Source organism: Protopterus annectens, chromosome 3.part0 (assembly GCF_019279795.1).
Source record: "Protopterus annectens isolate FY-2018-M chromosome 3.part0, PAN1.0, whole genome shotgun sequence".
Classification (NCBI taxonomy): domain Eukaryota; kingdom Metazoa; phylum Chordata; order Ceratodontiformes; family Protopteridae; genus Protopterus; species Protopterus annectens.
Window position 1 is genome coordinate 1670724425 of NC_056731.1, and position 20994 is coordinate 1670745418.

At 40.3% G+C, this 20994-nt stretch overlaps 1 protein-coding gene across 1 annotated transcript in view; it reads right to left on the reverse strand.

Moving 5' to 3' along the window:
* ANGPT1 (angiopoietin 1) overlaps positions 1-20994 on the reverse strand; it is a 1835232-nt gene that overhangs the window by 657896 nt on the left and 1156342 nt on the right. The window contains exon 6 of the mRNA XM_044065710.1: positions 1724-1825. Coding sequence (XP_043921645.1) covers positions 1724-1825 — 102 coding nt within the window. The remainder of the gene's footprint in view (positions 1-1723; positions 1826-20994) is intronic.

Consider the following 20994-nt stretch of genomic DNA (forward strand, 5'->3'; position numbering starts at 1 on the left):
CGTGTGTTTGTGTGTGTATGTGTGTGTGTGTTTCTGACTTCTGTCTAGAGGGTGCAAAAACTCAAAGCATCATCACAGATCCTGAATTACTTAGAAAAGTTGATACTTATTACTTCTAATGCATCTTATAAGTAGAATGTGGACAGTCCAACAGTTTATTCTCGATGGATTATTTGTTCTTAGTTGTAGCAAACAGTTTCTGATGGCATTACTGCAGAACTGATAAATTTCTTTCATGCTTTGAATTAAAGCTGAAAACAACTCTAGTCAGGTAGAAATTAGAGGGTCTATATTAGATCAGCGAACGTTTAAAAAAGCGAACGCTGACTGATCGACCTTATGTAAGCGAAAGCTTACAATCTCGAACTGTCAGATCAGCGATTTTTTTCCTAGGGAAAACAATCGCTGATCCAAAACACATACACAGAACACAAGCACACCAAACAAACAGAAATCCACACACATACACCTAAAATCTGACACCTAACCCTACACTAAACTATGCACACACCACTAACTATCCACTTACCTTAACCCAAACCCTAACCCTAAGGTCCGTCACTATCGCACACTCGCCTCACCCGCTCCCTAACCCTAACTCACCTAAACCCACCCTAACCCTCATGTCCACACAATCGCACACATACCTAACCCAAGCCCTAACCCTAACTCACCTAACCCACCCTAACACTCACATCCACAATCACACACTTACCTGAATCCGACCCATAACTTTCCACCACAGCACTGAAAATACCAAAGCAACAGAAATGGACAACCAAATTCTTTCCCTAGGAAAAAATTTGGGTTTCTGTTGCTTCGATATTTTGAACATTCGCTAAAGTAAGGTCGATCAATCAGCGTTCGCTTGTTTAAGCGTTCACTGATCTACTATAGACCCGAAATTAGGGAAGAGAAAAAACAGTACTGGAGTTTAAACCCAAGATGACAGTGAATAATCCAGTATCCTCTACTAAGCTAGACATTACAGGTCAATGTTTTTATCAGAAGTAGAAAAGATAACCCAATTTCAACCATAATGTTTGGTGTTTATGTATATCCATGTCCTAGAATCAGACAGAGATGTTCAGTATAAAGATCTAGGGTTCTGACTGTAAGTTGTCATTTAAGATTTGTACATGCAGTAATATTAAGTCTTATACAAGTCTTAAGTGTTATTTTATAAATTAATGAAAACTGCTGAAACATCATGGAGAAACTACAAGATTGAACAGAGTTGCTGTGATAGAAAAGGTAGAATCAGATAAGAAGACATTTGCTTATACATGGTCAGCAAAATGCAATACTTTCCATGTTACACCATTTATTCTGGGCCTGTGACCACTGTTTTCGACTTCTGTACATATGCAATTCTTCATTAGAACATTTCTGATAACAGTAGCTGAAACTGAATGTACATTTTAATAAGATAGGCAATTTTTCAAGATAGTTTCTGCAACAGAAACTGGAATATTAGTAAGTTCCCATTTTTTTTTTGCCCTTAATCATAGTTTCAGGCTATTAAAATCAGTAACACCCCATTCATGGATGGTTATAATAAAGAAACACAATTCTAGAACAGTGACATAGCCAACATACAACAGCAAGATTAAAGAAAATGTATAAAAAAAGAAGTACAGATGATAACAGCACAGATGGAATATCATTTAACAAAAACATTAGCTGCCATAATTTGTACTAAATCTCTGAATATGTACCATACCACTTTGTAATCCTTCCAATTTCTTTGGAAATCCACACTGCCATCTTCCCTGTGCTGGAACACTGTCCATCCTCCTCCAGCATGTTCCATATTACAATATACCTAATGAAGTAAATCCAGTTTTTAAAGTGTTTTGTATTTTCGGAACAGAGATATAATGGTTTTAAACTGCATGATTTCAATGAAGAAAATAGCATAAATCAAAGCTTTACTGTAAAACAACACAACACTGCTTTATTAGAAATGCAAATGCAACAGATATATTTTATATGCTTTAGCTCAAATACTTAACTGACCTTGAGGCCCAATGACACCAAGGCAAGACATCTGCAGTGTTGTTACCGACAGCAGTTTAGAGATGGTCTTGTGCCATTGGTAGGGTTGGTCAAGGATAGGATAAAATAGCCATCAGCTAACTTTCCTATCTGAAAGGGAAGTTTGGAATGGGATTGCTGCCGTTGTGACTTCTGCTGGAGATCAGGAGTCTCATAGGTTAACAGTAGTCTTTGGGTAATGGCATGACATTCTGTGTGTAGTGGTCAGATGCGTGTACAGGACATTAGTGCACTATACATGTTGATGTTGCTCCTTGTAGCAGGTGATCTTGACTAGCTATCACAACATGAAGGTTCCCATCACCTTATCTATCATTTCCCTGATGTTATTACTTGTGCCACAAGGCCAACTTCCAGAATATCTGGAGGCCCCACCTGGTGAAAAGACATGTCTGGTATAGAGGGTACTAGTGGTAGTGAAAGAGGGTGCTGGGATAAGATGGAGGGCAGCAGGTATCAGGAAAGGACAGGACAATTAAAAAAAAGTACAAAAAATATATAACTGACCTTTATAAATGCATACTAATGTAGTTTCTGCATTGTCTTCTTACCAATAACCTTATCTATAAATGCAAACATAAATCTATTATTTATCACAGAAGTAGCACTATCTTATAGGTTCATAGGTGAATACTAGGTTAACTGCTCTGAAGTGCTATTTTAAACTTTTGCCAGAAGCATTAAGGATCATAGCATAGCAAAACAACTTCCAATTACATTCAGATTTCTCTATAACTCACACAAGTTTATCACTGAGAGTAGGTGAGCTCATTAACAAATCACCTTCTATTTCTATCAGTAAAATATCTCCATTCATCTCCTTCTTTCTTAGGATTGCAGGAACAATCAATGCCATACCAATTACCTTTATTTTATCCTTTCGTTTACCGCAGGTATATTATGAGCTGCCTTTACACATGACATCATCATCTTTCTCCAGGTTTTCCCCCATTCCTTCCTATATTAACATTGTCCAATATCTAACCTTAGTTCTCTATTTAAACTGCTTAAAAAAGTCAGGTATGGGAACATCTCAACAAATATTGTATTGCATCACATGTGCTGCATAACTGCAGAAAAAGATACAATACTGACCACCAGCTACTATGCCACTGATTAAATCTATGGCAATATGGAACAGGGACAATCAAGAAATGTCATCTATGTGGACATACTGAGGACCTCTGAATTTGATGACCACTCTTAGTTGCTAAAAATAATTTTAAAGAAAGAGATTTGGGGAAAGACCCATTAAATGTCTTCTGAACTAATTTATATAAAGAGCTTTCAAAGTTTCTTTCAGCCCATTACATTTGGTTATAGCCCTTATTTAAAGCAAGAATACTCAGTCCTAGGGATTCAGTAAACTCTGCATAGGCTTCATGCAAAGCCTGCACTGAGTTTACATGCATGCTCAGTGATGGGCGGTGAGCAGCAACACTAATTACATATTCATGCCGCGCACTGTATTTGAACATAAACAAGCATGGTTTTGTTGCTAACAACAGTCTTGCCAGCCATGAAACCATGTAAAATAACATGGATTGGAAACCTGGTTACCTCAAGAGCACAGTAGGTTAGTGGGATTGATGGAATGCCACAATGATTACCAGGGCTTAACATACAGTTATGTATATGTTCCAAACACAGTACGGGATAGTGTATACAATGCAGAGTACTGTGAAATTCCATTCCAAGAATTCTGTACAGAAGGTGTGTAAATGATCTAGAAGGATACATGTACTATCATCTAAAATAAACACTCAGGGGAAGTGTGGGTATTGAATAGGGACACACAGAACAATTGTAGGAATGAACACAGGGAAAGACAACAGGTGAAACAACCTAATGTACAGCAGATGAGAGCATGTCAATGTGGGTATTGAATAGAGACACACAGAAGAATTGTAGGAATGAACACAGGGAAAGACAACAGGTGAAACAACCTAATGTACAGCAGATGAGAGCATGTCAATGGAAGACAGTTGTAGCAACAACACCAATCACATATCAATATGGTATACTATGGACTGCACAGTGGAAATGTGTATTATGTGACTGTCGCACAAAGTGACATAATAATGGGGAAGATGTCTTTGTGAGACAATCATCCTTACATGAACAATGCAGAGGACATCCATCAGTGATGTTACATACAACTGGGGTAGGTTGCATATTGTTAAGCTGTGCAAGCTTATTTGCCTGAATATGAACGCAATCTCAGCAGAGGTCTCCAACAAGTGGGACACAGGTAAAGGCTCATGGGAAACAGTAAAAGAAGCATGCACAATCATGGACAATATCAGAATAATACTAACAGTAATCCTGTTTCTCTGACATAACATATGTGACTTTGAGTGATCAGAGCTGGTTCTGTACTAACACACTTATACAGCTGTTATGACATGTCAGCAATCTATGAGGATAATCATACACACAGTCCTGACACTGTAACATCTGCTGGAGGTGTTAGGAGGGACACTGCTATACCAGTATGTGACATTATGATCAACACAGGCTAGATGAATGGTGTGCATAGCATATATATATATATATATATATATATATATATATATATATATATATATATATATATATACATATATATATATATGGCGCAATTTACACTGTCATGAATGTTATGTTACCCATACCATCTATGTTGTTAAACAGCTATGTACGTACTATATGCATCACCAGAACAGGTATCATGTATCCATCTCTTGTAAAACTTGAGGGGGATTCTGCACAGACAGTAATGTCTGCGCAACCAAAAGAATACCTAGGTACATACATTAAGATGTTTGACAGCTCACTCTGGAAAATGTGGTACACTTCAGTTACACATCACTGGAAGATGCGTAGGGAGGCACATGAAGAAGGGTGTATTGTACTCAGTTATTGGTGTGATGAAAGCTGTGAACTGTGGAGGTAGTCTGGCCTTTGATGTGGATGTCCTTCACATGCACAGTAGTTGTGTTACATACAAGAGTGTAGTCAGCATTGTGGCCAGATGCTAGTGGACGTTCCACATACCATCTACCCCAGAGCACAGGTCACAAAGTTATTGGTGTGCTTATAGGGTGTGATGTCTACATTATCCCTGAATTGTGCCTTTGTTTTCATGACATAACAAATCCCTCCATGATTTGTTTCATTGCAGATGTTGCCATGGCTGTGGTAGCAATTGCTGCTGTGTGTTGATACTGTCTGTATTATACTAATATCACAGCTGAAGTCAAAGATTGCCCACAATCTGTAGTCCTTTAGACAGCTGTTTGGACACATGATATGTATTTTGTTTGTGAAGTCTGTGACTTAAATAATGGGCAAGAAAGGGTGCACTAGACAGCCCCGATGTATGGACCTGATCACTGGACCTGAGAAATAGGTCAGTTCACACATATCACCATATTTAGACACCACATATGTGATCCACTGGTCTACCCATTTGGGGTATAGGTGTTTATGGCCACATCTGACAGTGTTGAGTGAATACCTCAGTGCAGATTTGTGTCAAATACCTTGGTCTTGTCAAGTCCAAAAGGATGATAGTGTTGTCATTATGCATGCCCTCGCTGACCACTTTGAGGAAATCTAACCGATGTAACAGACATGATGCGACATTAACAACTGTCACAGGTCTGTTGCACACAGCTGGGATATTACTAGTTCCATTTAGAAAACATCCATGATGACAGGTTGGTCTACCTCACAGATGAGGAGTCAAGATGTGTCTACACATGCATGCATGTATCGGGCGTTGTCCCCCCAACTCAGATGGATGTATGTTGATGTACATCCTTCTATGAGAACATAGTCTGTGTGGGTGATTGGTCTAGTGGTTAGAGAAAGCACAGTTATTGGTTCATTCGAGTTTTTTAAAAAAAAAAATTAATTTTTAGCTTATGGCATTTGTGCTCTGCATTTGAGTAGGTTTCTGCTTGTTTGAACTGAGCTAAACTGAGATGGGCTACCAGCCACAACTCTAAGCTGAGATACCTGATGACTACAGGCTTCTGGGCTTCCTAAAAAACACAAGCTGCATGTTTATTTATTTGCTTGATTGTACTATTTACTGCTGTTTATTATTGTGTTCTGATTATTTAATACTGTATTTTAATACTGTAAACTAAACTATTTATACTGCATTTGTTTGCCATACTGTGCCTGTTAAATCATATTTTGTTGTGTTGCTGTTTTTACTTTTGCAAAGCTTTTTTTGCTATTTTCACTGTTTGCAAAGCATCTGTTCTGTTTGTTCTGTTTTTACACCAATCAGTATTTTAAATAACTGATTTGTTTGCTGTTTAAAACATTTTTAGTGTCTCACTGATGTTTTTCTGCAGTTTAAAACATAAACATTTTTTTTTTACTGTTTCCCATTTAAATTAGTGTAGCTAGTAGTTGTAGCATAGTTTGGATACAGGTCTGCTACATCTGGATCTGTTTGTAGTGGCTTTTGTATTCTGAGCACATTTTTCAAGCCATCTTTGATTGGAAGGGGCCCTTCTGCACCCTTGTGAGAGAAGTATGCTGATTGGAACCTGTCTTGTGAAGGCAATTGGTTTAGGGCTTGGATTCATACTGAGCAAGAAAAAAGAAAAGGAAGACAGCAAGAGACAATAAAGCGCAAACAAGGAATGAAAACAACAGCCATGTAGGACTACAAACCCTGACAAAATGCAAAACCTTCACCCAAAGATAAAGGATGAAGGACAATCACAATGAAACTAGACAAAGTCTTACATAACAAGAAAACCCCTAACAAAGAAGAAACAACCTTACAAAGAAAAAGAACCCCAAACAGTACTACAGGTTTAAAAAGACCTACAAAATACAAACTCTTGCTAATAGCCAAACACTCAACCCAAAACAAACAAATGGACAAAAGCAACAAAAACAAAAACAAAAAAAGGCTACAAAAATGCATAATGTCCTGTAATACTGTAAACAGCAAAAAGCACCAGAAAGGAAATGGTCGCAGGAATAAAAAATGCTGGGGAAGTCCATATGAAAGGCATGCAGTCGCTATAAAACACACTCCAGTCAAGCAAAACAGGAGATATAAACACCTAAAACAAGAATAGCACTGATATCAAAAATACCAGTGCAAAAAACTGTCACAAAAAGAAATACCTCCTGTAATGCAAGAACAATAATAAATGGTTGGCAAAAAAAACAAGCAAGCTGGGCAAGGTCAACCTCTGACCACTTGTGTGACAGCCACATCCTCAACTGACCAAGTAAAGAGGGCATAGATAGAACATTCCCAGCAAGAACCTCACTACAACAGGCAGCTCACAGAAGTCTCAGGGTAGAGAGCAAGAGGAAATCTGCCCAAGCAACCTCTGGAGTGCAGGCGCAGCCATAATCCCTATACAAACAATTATCAAGTGTAATGGGAAATAAATGGAGGACTGAACAGTTACATTGAACATCCTCCCAAAATCCAGACAACTTATTACAGTTAAGAAAAAAATGTCCTGCAGTTTCCAAAGTCCCACAGCCAGCATGGGGACATGACCGGGCCCCTACTGAATAAGAAAACATAAGAAGACCTCACTGGTAAATTATCAAGGAAACAATGCCACAAACATCACTCCAATGGGGGCTAAGAGGTATATAACTCCGCCTATGCTGAGTTAACTCCTGTAACTTCCCAGGGGAATAGCCCTGATACCCATTAATGGCATAGAAATGGGTCAAAAGAGTGGAATACCACTCTTTCCTAGAAGAACGAAGGGCACCCAAGGTAACATGCCACCCAGGCAACAAAGAATGGACTTCCAGCAGTACCTTAGAGGGGACTCTCCATTCACAACTCCTAGCCAAGCAAGTCTGCCAAAACTGGCCAGACAAAGCCAGGAGTAAAGCAAATAAGCAAAAGGATCAGCAGCTTGCAAATGTTGCAAAACAGGTAAAAGAAATAAAGTATATAGAAAAAGAACAGGGTGGAGCAGCCCAATACCACCTGAAGCAGGAGGAGAATACAAAATACACCTCCGTACAGGTGTATAAGAGGTCCCCAAAAAGAAATGAAAAAGTCAGACAAAAGACAGGAAGACCAAGAACAGGGAAACAAATAAACAGAAAAAAAACATACCTTGAAGTACCTAGCAAAGCACCATTCAACAAATAAACTTTCTACTGAAAAGACAATGGAAAGGAGTGCCAAAACACAATCACTGGAAAGCCTTATCAAGGAGATGCTCAAAAGACTCCTGCACATAAAACCACTAATTAAACAACTGAACAAGTGCTGACAACTGAACATCAGAAAGAGAGTGGCAAAAATGATATGAAAGCCCATCCCACCATGGGGCAGAATCGACCTTAAAAGAAGAAATGGCCAGACAAACCTCAAACAAGGTAATAGATTCATCAAGAGCAGCCCTAAAAGCAGCCGGCATCACCAGAATGGGCCATGATTCAGCAGGAGAAGCCTTATCACCATATAAGGAACACAAATAAGAATTAACTTCAAGCAAAGTACCTTCCTTAGTAGTAACAAGATCACCAGAAGATGTTAGAAAACTATCAATAAAGGTCATTGTCCTAAGCATATGCTACCCCATATAAGGAAGAAATTCCTCACCCCTACCCTTAAAGGAATGAGCCAAGTTCCAAAGAACTACCTTGCCTCGAGCAATATTGTGCAAATGCAGCTTTCGAAGATGCTGAAAAGCACTAGCAGGGTCCTGACACACAACAGATTGAAAATCAACTGGGAGTGGTAAGCACTAGGTAGTCTATCTACCACAAGAGGAGAGAGCCGTTTGGGCAGTTTTTCCATCTCTTTCAACTTTCTGTAAAAAAAAAAAAAAAAAAAAAAAAAAAATTCTAAGCTTGTTTCTTGCCTTTCCTGTAACTAGTCTAGTCCAGATACAGAATTGTTGTATCCAGGATTGTTTGTAAGCTTCTGAGCCCCGGAAGCCTTTCTGTGTTGGAAGGAAGCCTTCTAGCTTATCATTGGGATTGGTAAGCACTAGGTAGCCTTTCTGCCACAAGAGGAGTGGTTTCTGGCCCAGAAATTGTAGTTTATTGGCTGTTTGGGCAGTTTTTTTTCCATCTCTTTCAACTTTCTGGTTTAAAAGCTCACATTTGCACTTGTTTCTCACCTTTCCTGTAACTAGTCTAGTCCAGATACAGATTTACTCTATTCATGAAATATTTCTAAGCTTCTGAGACCCTAAGCCTTTCTGTGTTGGAGGGAAGCCTTCTAGCTTATCAGTGGGAGTGGTAAGCACTAGGTAGCCTATCTACCACAAGAGGAGTGATTTCTGGCTCAGAAATTGTAGTTTATTGGCCATTTGTGCAGTTTTTCCCATCTCTTTCATCTTTCTGGTTTAAAAGCCCTCATGTGTACTTGTTTCCCACCTTTCCTGTAACTAGTCTAGTCCAGATATAGATTTGCGGTATCCAGGATTGTATGTAAGCTTCTGAGCCCCCAAGCCTTTCTGTGTTGGAGGGAAGCCTTCTAGCTTATCATTGGGAGTGGTAAGCACTAGATAGCCTATCTACCACAAGAGGAGTGGTTTCTGGCCCAGAAATCATAGTTTACTGACCATTTGTGCAGTTTTTTTCCATCTCTTTCAACTTTCTGCTTTAAAAGCCACTGTTTGTGCTTGTTTCCCACCTTTTCTGTAACTAGTCTAGTCCAGATACAGGTTTGCTGTATCCAAGACTGTTTGTAAGCGACTGAGCGGTGCCAAAGTCTGCTCTTCAAATTTTCCCTTAGATCTACTAGTTCTCTCCTTGCCTGCAATTTTACTAGCTTATTACTCTAGCACTTTATGAGACTACTTGTAGCAATTATTGTAGCACACAAAAGTGCTACCAGCACTAAACGTTCTACAAGGAAACAACTCTAGTACTTATTATTAATGCCCACCACTCCAGGCATGTCTAAAGGTCAGTTCTCTGTGCTTTCTCCTATTAACCTGGTGAACTTGGGCATCCTAAGGCAATGTAGCAACTGCATCATGTACACTGACAACCCTCTCCTCTTACCTCTCAGCACCCAGACTTGTGAGAGATGCACTAATATATCCAAATTGGAAGCCACGCAGGATAGCTGGTCAAGAGGAGAAGGTCAATATTTGTACCACATCACATGGAGCACATAGCCCTCTGGAACACACACCAACACTGCCTTCACATAAAAATACAAACCATACACCCACCTTTGTGGAGGCTCTCAATAAAAATCTATCCACACAGCAGAGACCTCCAAAACAGAAACACACTCGACCACTACAACACAACTCTAATCATGAGAAACATAACTATCCTAAACAGTGTGCCACTCAACCAAAGCACCTAAGGCAAAACAGTATCCCCAACACACTAGTCATAGGTAACTCGATAGTGAGGCACACTGATGTTCCACTCACTAGATTGAATAAGTAGCAAGTAACAGTCAGCTGCCTGTCAGGTGCCAGGATCCACCACATAACGCACACACTCAGGTCTCTCAACAACAGGTACAAATATGACTCTGTCATTGTACATGTGGGTGTGAATGACCCCTGGACTACATGAAAAGAGACATGGAGGAGCTCTCAGATTATGTAGCCCGGGGGGGTATGACCCTAGTCCCTTGCAGCATCCTACCATCACCCAGAATGATACCACAGTATAAGCAGAAAATGATTGATCTCAACAACTGGCCAAGTTTATGGTGTCATTCTAAGGGGATCCAGTATCTGTCTGCCTGGGATGACATGATTGACAGACTTTGATGCTTTGCCAGAGATGGCCTGCATCTGTCACCCCTGGGCTTCCGAATACTGGCCTAGGCTCTCGCAACCCCTATAGTGCCTTTTTTAGCTGGTGTTCCAAAGATCAAATTACCACCATAACAGCTACAAACAAATGCAATCTGAGGGTCATGCTGCTCGATGCCATAAGTCTAAATCTCAAAATGCACTCACTCGAAGCACTCCTTAAAATGAAGAACATCGACATTTGTGCTGTAACAGAGACCTGGTACAAGGCAGCAGAAAGCACCCCTGTACTACAAGGCTATAACTCATTCCACACCTTTTGGCCCTAAGACTTGGACCGTAGCTCCAAAGGCGGTGGCGTTTCCATATTCATAAAGGATGTGCACACCTCCAGACTGGTAGCCCAACATAACACATAAGAGATACTTCAGGTGCAGCTAACATTGGATAAGACAGCAATTCAGGTTGTAGCCTGCTACAGGTGCCCAACCATGTCCCAATCCACGTTCCTAAGCACCCTGGAGAATATTAGGGTCCAACCTAACACTCTCAGACTGAGCAACTTCAACTACCTCTCCATTAATTGGGAATACTACTCCTGTAACAATACACTTGCTGAACATTTCCTGGAATTCATTAATTATAATACCCTGGACCAGCTCGATCATACCCCCCCACATCCTTGACCTGGTCATTACTAACATGGGCGACCATTGCTCCACACCAATAGTTAACTCCTCCCTGGTTATATCTGACCACAAACTAATCACCTTGGAAATCCACACCCCCCCCCCCCCACAAAGGTAACCACCATGAAAAACTTCTCCAAAGCTAACTTTGGGCCCCTTAAAAACAGAGGTGGCTAACTTCACAGCACCTATGCAAATGGATAATAGTTGCATGACCACCGAATCATATACCAATGCACTGTATGAACACGTACACAAAGACATTGATCTCGCCATACCCAATAGAATCAGGACACTCTCCTCCAAAAAAGGAAGCCAATCTGGTGGTCCCCAGCCATAAACAAACTCTACAACAGAAGGAGAAAACTGATGTGGAATAAGGTGAATTCCCAAGACTGGAAAAACTCCCTTATCAGCCTCAACAAAATGTTGAGATCCCTCATCAAATCCTCTAAAGCTAGCTAAGAAAATAGAATTGCAGAAGATAGTAAAGACAACCACAAGGCCTTCTATAGTTATGTAAAGAATCTCCATGGCAAAACCCAGATTTGCTCTGAGCTACTACACAATGGTACTTCCTATACTGAGTCAAAAGATATTGCCAATATACTGGCCGACAGATTCAGTGCCAACTTTACCCCCCCCCACCGAAAAAAAGGACCAAACACAATACCAGTAGATTGCCAGGCACCCAGTATTACTGTTGCACAGGTTAAAACAGCGCTGTCCATGGCTAAGAATACAGCTTCTATGGAACCTGACAATATCCCTGGCTGCATTCTACATGAACTACAGAGTGAACTGGCACCTCACCTGTGTGCCCTGTTCAACCACAGCTTCACCTCAGGCTTTGTCCCTACTGAATGGCACACTGCTACAGTCATCCCTCTCCACAAAGGAGGAGCAACTACAGACCCTGAGATCTATCGCCAAGTAGCCTGACAAGTCTGATATGCAAAGCTATAGAATGCATCATCATGGACCTAATAAACAAGGATATAGGGAATCTCCAAACTCTGAATCCCACACAGTTTGTTTTTTTGAGGGGTAGATCAGGCCTTTTTAATGTGGTCGACTTCTTTGAGTCAGTCACCAGAGCTGTGGATGAAGGCAAGGTGGTTCATACAGCCTACCTTGATCTGGCAAAGGCCTTTGATACCATTCCCCACTCAGGAATCATAGACAAACTCACATAGCTAGGCAACAACCCCTATATCACTAGGTGGGTTGCAAACTGACTCACAGGGAGAACCCACAGTGTGAAAGTAGCTACTCCAAGTCAGACTGCCATCCAGTCATGAGTGGAGTCCTACAGGGGGCAGTCCTCGGTCTTCTCCTGTTTGGTATCTACTTCTCTGAAGTTCAGGCCAACACAAAGGGACTCTGGCTGACAAAGGTTGCAGATGATTGCAAGTTGGGAGCTATTATTAACTCCCCAAGTGATATTGACATCCTACAGAAAGGCCTCACTGAGACCAACGACTGGTGTCAGAACCATGGCCTTAAGCTCAATGCCACAAAATGTGTCTTCATCCCCTTTGGGAAAAAACAGGTTCCCATGAATTACCACATCGATGGTAGTCCACTGAAAACAGAAGGCATTATAAGAGGTCTGGGAACTCAGGTTGACAGCAACTTCTCTTTTGACCACCACATTGCCACTGTGGTTAGAAAGTCCTTCTATGTGGCACATCTCATTACTAAGGGTTTTGTATCCAGGAAGAAAGAGGTCATTGTCTCCCTCTACTCTTCCCTCATTAGGCCAATCATTCAGTACAATGCCCCATTTGGCATGTACTTCACTAACCACCTGCAACAACTGGAGAGGCCGCAAAAGTACCTCACAAAGAGGATCCTAGGGCTTTAACATTTGTCCTATATGGACAGAATAAAAAAACTCCAACTATTCTCTGTCTCATATTGCCTACTTAGAGGCGATTGCTGCTTGACGTACAAAGCCATGTCTGACTCAGATCTGTTAGAAATGCTACATCTAAAGAAATCTCAATCCATCCACACCACATGCTCCAGAGACCTCAACCTCATTACCACAATCAACAAAATATACTGGAGGGACAGGTTCATAATCCAGAGACTGCCCATGCTGTGGAATAGACTTCCCATACATGTCAAGCAGAGCACCTCACTAGCCCTCTTCAAGAAAAATATTGATGAGTGGATGGGAAATAGAAAATTCACCCCAAGAATCACTCCAGTGGCTTTGCTCGACAGAGGCACTGGGAACTAAGGTTGGATGGCACAATGCCGGGGTAATCCTATTGGCTAGGCTTGTAAAGGCTCCAGGGCCATTAGCCTAGTATACACCTATGAACCTATGAACCTGTAAGACATCAGATGACTGCTTAAAATGAAAAATAATAAAACTACCAAACCAATTATAATGAGCAACAAACTTCTGCTTAAAGGCCAACCACCAGGAGGACATAGAAGGAAAGAAAGGCAATGGAGTGAAATAATCTTCCCATAATTCAGAAGTAACCTCCTACCAAGCAGGAATAAAAGTCCAGGGAGCAGTATATCTAGGCAAACCCTTACCCTTAGATAAAGGGTACACCAAAGGAAAATGACAAAGCATGGTGGTCAGAAAAAGGCACAAAAGACAAAGAAGAAGAAACTGCAGCAAAGTTGGGAGAACAAAATCAATAATCAATACGGGTGCATGCAGTGTCATGAAAATAAATAAAAGCATCAGGGATACACAAAGTAAGGGAGGCCAGGCATAAAATGTCTTTGCAAAAATGAACACTAGACTCTTGCCTAGATCTAGAATACCATGACATAACACCACAATTAAAGTCTTCCCAAAACATAACGTGACAGTCAATAAGAAAATAAGGCCATAAGAGCTGAAACAATTAAACAGTGTTCAACTACCGAAGTAAAAACACAGACAAAACAGTAGAACATTCAACAGAGGTCTGAGAACCAGGCAAAGAAGAGATAAAGATGAAAAATACACTGAAACATTATCAGACGCCAAATTAGAAATAGTAATGGTAGAAACAGCAGCAGGAGCCAAAACTCCTGCTGCAGAAATTGCCGCCATCTTGTTTCACCCAGAAGTGAAAGCAAGGACTTCCCAGGGTTTGGTGTAAGCAGCCTCATTGATTCTTTTGAGTTTTTCAAAAGTATTTTTAGTTTTTAGCTTCTGGAATTTAATCCCCACATTTGACTGGGTATCTACTTGTTTGCACCGCACATGGCCCTCGCAACTGTGTGCCATAGCCGGACAGATCATTTTGACCATTTTTCCCTTAGATACAGCTTTAGTACATTTGTGTAGTCCTCATCTTTAGTACATCTCTGGTCTAAGAAGTTTTGATAGTGAGCTGTGACCTATTAAACCACCAGCCACCAGCCAAAAACCTCATCAGAAATACTTATCTACAGAACACCTTATAGATCAGTCCTGAAAGCACCCCCTTTGTGATAACAGTTCTTCAAACCTAGCATTATGGATAGTTGGGCTACCCTTGTTTCTCCTGCCAGCCTTATTGACTTGGGTCTCTTGAGGCAGTGTAGCAATTGCCTCATGTACACTGACAACCCTCTACTAATAACTCACTCTAGTGCAGAGTGCGAGAGATGTATCTACACCAAGAATCTTGAATCCCTGCTCTCCTCTCTCACACTCGTATATTTAAGTATACATCCTAAAAACTACACACTATAACTATAGATTGCTGAAAGTAATCCTTGAAATGTGCATATATTGCACATATGCTTGATGCAGTTATACAGATTACAGGTAACAGCAGGGCATATATGCCACTTGTATAGAGTTTAATTTTATGTGATATTATTAAAGAAATGGCAGTATTGTATAATTGTTATTCAATGTATTTGAACCCACAAACTCTGACTACAGTCTTATACTACAGACTAATACATGCATACTTGCTGTTACAGTTAGGATATGAATGCTCAATTTGCTACAACTATATAAAAAGACAAAAAAGTCTACCTTTAACAGGCTACAATAATACATATCTTCTGCTGCATACATACCACTTGCTTCCTTCAGTCTCTCCAGTCAATCAGCATGATCAGCTGCACACCCTCTACTGTAATACCTTCCCTGGTAAGGGCAGACCACAAAATGGTCTCCCTTGAAGTAAAAATAAACCTGGACCCCCAGCTAAACCTGGAATATTCAGGAACTATTATAAGGCTAACCTCCTGCAATTAAGTGAGAACCTGGCAAAATTTCAAGCCCCCATATACCCTGAGAACACTGCTGCCTATGCAGAGCTGTTCACAGAAACCCTGTACAAGCATGTTAATAGCTGCATAGAAGGAGTTGTACCCATCAGGAAGAAGTACAGAACTAACTCAAAAAACAAGCCACCTTGGTGGAATTACAACATTAATAGGCTGTATAACAGGAAGAAGAAAATCATGGCAAAAATTAGGAGGTGCAGCACCCAGCAGGATAAAAGCATTCTCCTCAAACTAAACAAACAACTCAGAGGACAAATAAAGTCTACCAAAGCCAAATTTGAGGTAAGTTTGACCTCCCAGACCAAGAACAGCCACAAAGCATTTTTAGCTATGTTTGCAAACTCAAAGGCAATACACAAATGTGTGCAGAGATCATTGTAAATGGAGCCACCTATACTGAGCAAGAATACATAGCAAACCTCCCAACTGATAAATTCAGCTCCAACTTTGCACCTCTCTCCTCCTCAACCTTCCCTCAGGAAATTTCATCAAATATAACTCCCCCTACTATCATTAGTGAATGGGTTCTTAATGATGTCTCTAAGGCAAATAACACTACATCAATGGGCCCAGACAATATACCAGGATGCCTTCTAAATAGCATGAAACATGACCTAGAAGTGCCTCTGGAATTAATATTTAACTGTAGCCTCCAAACAGGTTCTGTGCCTCATGAATGGAGAAAGGCAACAGTCATCCCTCTGCACAAAGGTGGGCCATCTACAGACCCTGGAAACTACAGATCCATAAGTCTCACTAGTCTTATATGTAAAGCCATGGAAAGAATTATCATGGAGATGATCAATAGAGATATAGTAAACCTCCAGACAGTGGACCCAATTCAGTTTGATTTTGTCAAGGGCAGATTATACCTACTCAACCTGGTGGATTTCTTTCAGAAGGTCACCAAAGCAATGGATGAGGGCAAAATTGTTCACACTGCCTACCTTGACCTGGCCAAGGCATTTGACACAATACCCTACTTGGGCATTCTTAACAAACTTAAGAGGTTAGGTACAAACCCGTATGCCACCCAGTGGATAGGAAACTGGCTCACAGGACCCAGGAAGTTAGAAGTGGGGGGTAAACCTCTACAAAGAGGCCAGTCACAAGTGGAGTCCCTCAGGGATCAGTCCTTGGACCGCTCCTTTTTGGCATTTACTTCTCAGAAGTCAAGGCCAATGTCAGTGGTCTCTGCCTGACTAAATTTGCAGATGATTGCAAATTAGGAGCTGTCATTGAATCTTACACTGACATAAATGTTCTCCAGGAGGGGTTGGCACAGGCAAACAACTGGTGTAAGAGCCACGGACTAAAACTAAATGCCAAGAAATACATAATAGTACCGTTGAGAAGTCATCCATCCTTCATAGCTATCATACTGACAACACACCCCTTAGAGCTGACCCAGTAGTCAGGGACTTAGGAACATACATAGAAAGTAATCTAGTCTTTGACCATCATGTGTCTGCAGTGGTAAGAAAATCATTCTACATGGCACAACTTATAAACAAAGGTATGGCATCTAAGTCCAAGGAAGTCATTGCTTCACTGCATTCGGCATTGTACTTATCAGACCTATCATTGAGTATAATGCTGCCTTTAGTATGTACCTAACCAGGCATATCCAACAAATGGAACATCCACAGAGCTTTCTCACTAAAAGAATACAGGGTGTAAGCAGAATGTCCTGTGCAGACAACCTCAAGGCCCTACCCATGTATTCTGTCTCTTACAGGCTTTTGAGGGGAGATGTATGCCTGGCATACAGGGAATTGTCAGATCCCACTCTGATGGATCTCCTGCATATCAACAAATCAAACAGCACCAGAATTACCAATTCTAAGGACTCAAACCTTGCCTGTGATATAAATAGGTCCTGCTGGGCAGATAGGTATGTATCCCACCGACTACCATGTCTATGGAATAGGCTCCCATCCATGTGAAGCAGAATTTCTCCCTAACCCAACTGAAATGCAACTTGGACAATTGGATGGGAAACCAGAAATGTATCCCTGGTTTGGCACCTATGTCTCTAATGGACACAGGTAACCTGCAAATGGTTAATTTTCCAACCCCCTGCTTATACCTATCAAGGGTATCAACATTTGTCAGAGATTTGGGGTGCATGGCTAGGCTTAAAAAGGCCATTGTGGTCATTAGCCTAGTAAACACATATGAACTTATGACCCCGTCAATTAAACTATATTTTCACATTAGCTGTGGAAAGAACAGAAAAGAAAAGAAGACCATTATGCATACCAGTCTTGCCTATATTTATCTTTCTATGTATTCCATATACTCTCTTATTAACATACTTAGACAGCTGTGTGATGTCAGCACTTTGAAACTCAGTCAATCACTGGTTGAGGGTATCCCTCTTCCGACCTTGTAGATCATTAAAATGGTGCCTACCGTGTTCTCCAGCATGTGGGATGCCAGTCACACTGGATACAGCCTTAGCCAAACTACTCCAAGTCTCAGACTTGTAGTGGGAGCCAGAATAGTCTTCCTGCAGAAACCTTTGGCTATGGTGCTTTACCAGGAGTCCATTAAATATCCTGGATTCTTGTACACCCCCTAACCTAAGTTAGGCACCTTCACATCTAACTGAAGACATGTCTAACACCTGAACTAAAGCAATGGCAACTAATGATTTCCTGCCAGTTCCTGTTATCAAGTTTACTGGTAGTGCCCAAACCCAAGCAATAATGTCAAATGCTTTTGTGCAATGTTAAGTAAAGAGCAGCAGTGCCAAGCAGGGAGGAAAGAAATATTTTAAATTGAAAGGATAATCTGAAACTTGATCTTAGTTTGAGGGGTGTTTGCTGCTGTAGCTTGGTAATATATATCTATTGAAAATTGGAAGGGAACTGTTAGGTAAGTTAAGTTTGCAGACATGCACTGGGGGCATAAATGTCATGACTTGACACATTTGTTTTTGGTTTTGTACACTGGTAAATTTGATTTTTAAAGTGAGGGATTCAAACCTAGGCATAAGGGACAAATTGTTTTTTTCCACAGTGATGATTTTTCCATCTTTGCCACAGAAGAAATGCTGCTCAGACATAGTCAGGAATCATTCATAAATACAGCTGAGAGTTTGAGGTGTTACGCATGTATGTCTGTGACCTAACTAGGTTCTTGCACATAGATCCAGTTGTGTATGTATTTTGTTTAATTGTGAAGGCCATCTGAGTCCAGCTAGTAGAATTATACTTATAAAAATGTAGTAGAGAGTATACCCTCAGTCATGCATCTGAAAATACAATAAGGGTGTCTTATTCCTCATACATATAATTCATATCAACTCCACTACCTAAAGTGTTAGAAGTGGAAGTGAATATAATGGGAAATGGAACAACAGTAGAATGCCTGTAATGTCCTGTATTAGAACCCAGGACCATGTATATGGTATCCCTACTCTTACACCTGTTGCTACTAGACTGTTAAAATGACATATGTATATTTTTCAGTTCATTGCTATAAACTGTACTGTAAGAACACTTTGCATACTCTGTACTAGAGCCCAGGACCATCTGTATTCCAGTCCTACACTCACACCTGCTGCCACAGGAGTAGTTACATAACAGTTCCATAGTTTCCTACTCATTCTTAAGTTCTCTGTGTAAACCTCCACACAATGCCGCTTAGCATGTTTGCACAGTGCTCAGCAGAATTACGTGAATGCATCCATTTTCAATTATTGACTGTCTGCATCCTGTCTGAAAGTGTTTGATTGCTGCAGGTGTTGGGGAACCTTGCTAATGACTGCATAACTTTGCTTAGTGGCATTGAGCAATGGAAAACAAAAATTGCAACAATGTATCCTTTTTTACCTTTACACTTTTACAGATGCCCTGTTTGGAGGTGTTCTGTCTGCTTCATACGTGGGCCACTAGTCTGTTTTGCACATGGCTAAACATCACACAAACAAGATAAGCACAGCCAAACCTGACATTCATTTTCTTCATTTCTCTTGTTTGTGCTAAGCCATGCACCAAAGAAACATTGGCAAAAATAGTAATAATAAATAATTAAAAATAAAATAAAATAAATAAATAAAAAATAAAAAAGGAAAAGCAGTTGAAATGAAGAAAAGCAATTGAAGAAGTAAACATTACAAAATGTTTGTTAGTACATATGGAATATTTTTACAGAGGTATGGATTTGAACTCTCACTCCAATGAACCTTCAGAACACAGTAACTGTGCCCTAGCCCTCTTTGCTACAAAAATAGCTTTGCAGTAAGGAACTGAAATCATTATGTATACAATCAAATGCAACATCTTCCACAGTACTAAGAAACTATATGATAGTTATTTGTAGATGTATTAATTTCAGATGTAGTGCTCTGAGTGATTGCACAACTATTTATGACTATTGATTGCAAAAATGCAACTCTGTCTTATCTCTCTGTGTTTGTTGCTCATTCTTGTCTTATCTGGTCAGTAATCTGAGACATGCCGTCTGTAAAGCATTCTATATTATTGTCCTTAAAATGTATGAGGATATTAAATGGCAATAATATACAGCTGTTAACAAATGATGGAGTTGTTAGATGGTAATGAACAGAACCTGTGTATTGTGTGCTTCTTACATTTCTAATCTTGATAAAAATTACTTCTATACTTTGTAAGTCTAACCTGACACACCCACTGGAGGTAATGAAGTCTGCAATGCTGTTGAGTTTTCCTTCTCCCTACCAGTAATCATTTACAATCAATCAGCAATCAATTAGAAACAAACAATGAGGGAGTGCCTGCACTATGTTTACATTTGCAACACAGAGACAAGTATTTGGGATTCAGCAATTCTAATGAGTTCACTCCTCATATACGTCCTCACCATGCTAACAGCCCTGAATCAAACTAAAAAAGGCAACTGTGTACATAGGGAACCTGAAGGTGAGGAGACCTGCTTAAGTGGAGGACAAAGACGAGGCTATTACTTTGGAATATATCTGCACAGAAGACTACTGACTTTGAGAAGGTAAGCTTGCATTTTTCAGCTATGTACTCCATGTGCTGAAACGTCACTAAGAAAAATCTGTTTAATACACACATATGCCCACACACACACACACACACACACACACACACACACACACACACACACACACACACACACACACACATTCATTACCAAATGCTACTTTTATCTGTATGCATTACTTAGAAGTGTACTGATCGGATGGACATGTTTGTCAGGGCATTTCACAGGTATACATGATTGGCAATAGCTTAAAATGGAATGTTCTGTATTAAATCTGTAGA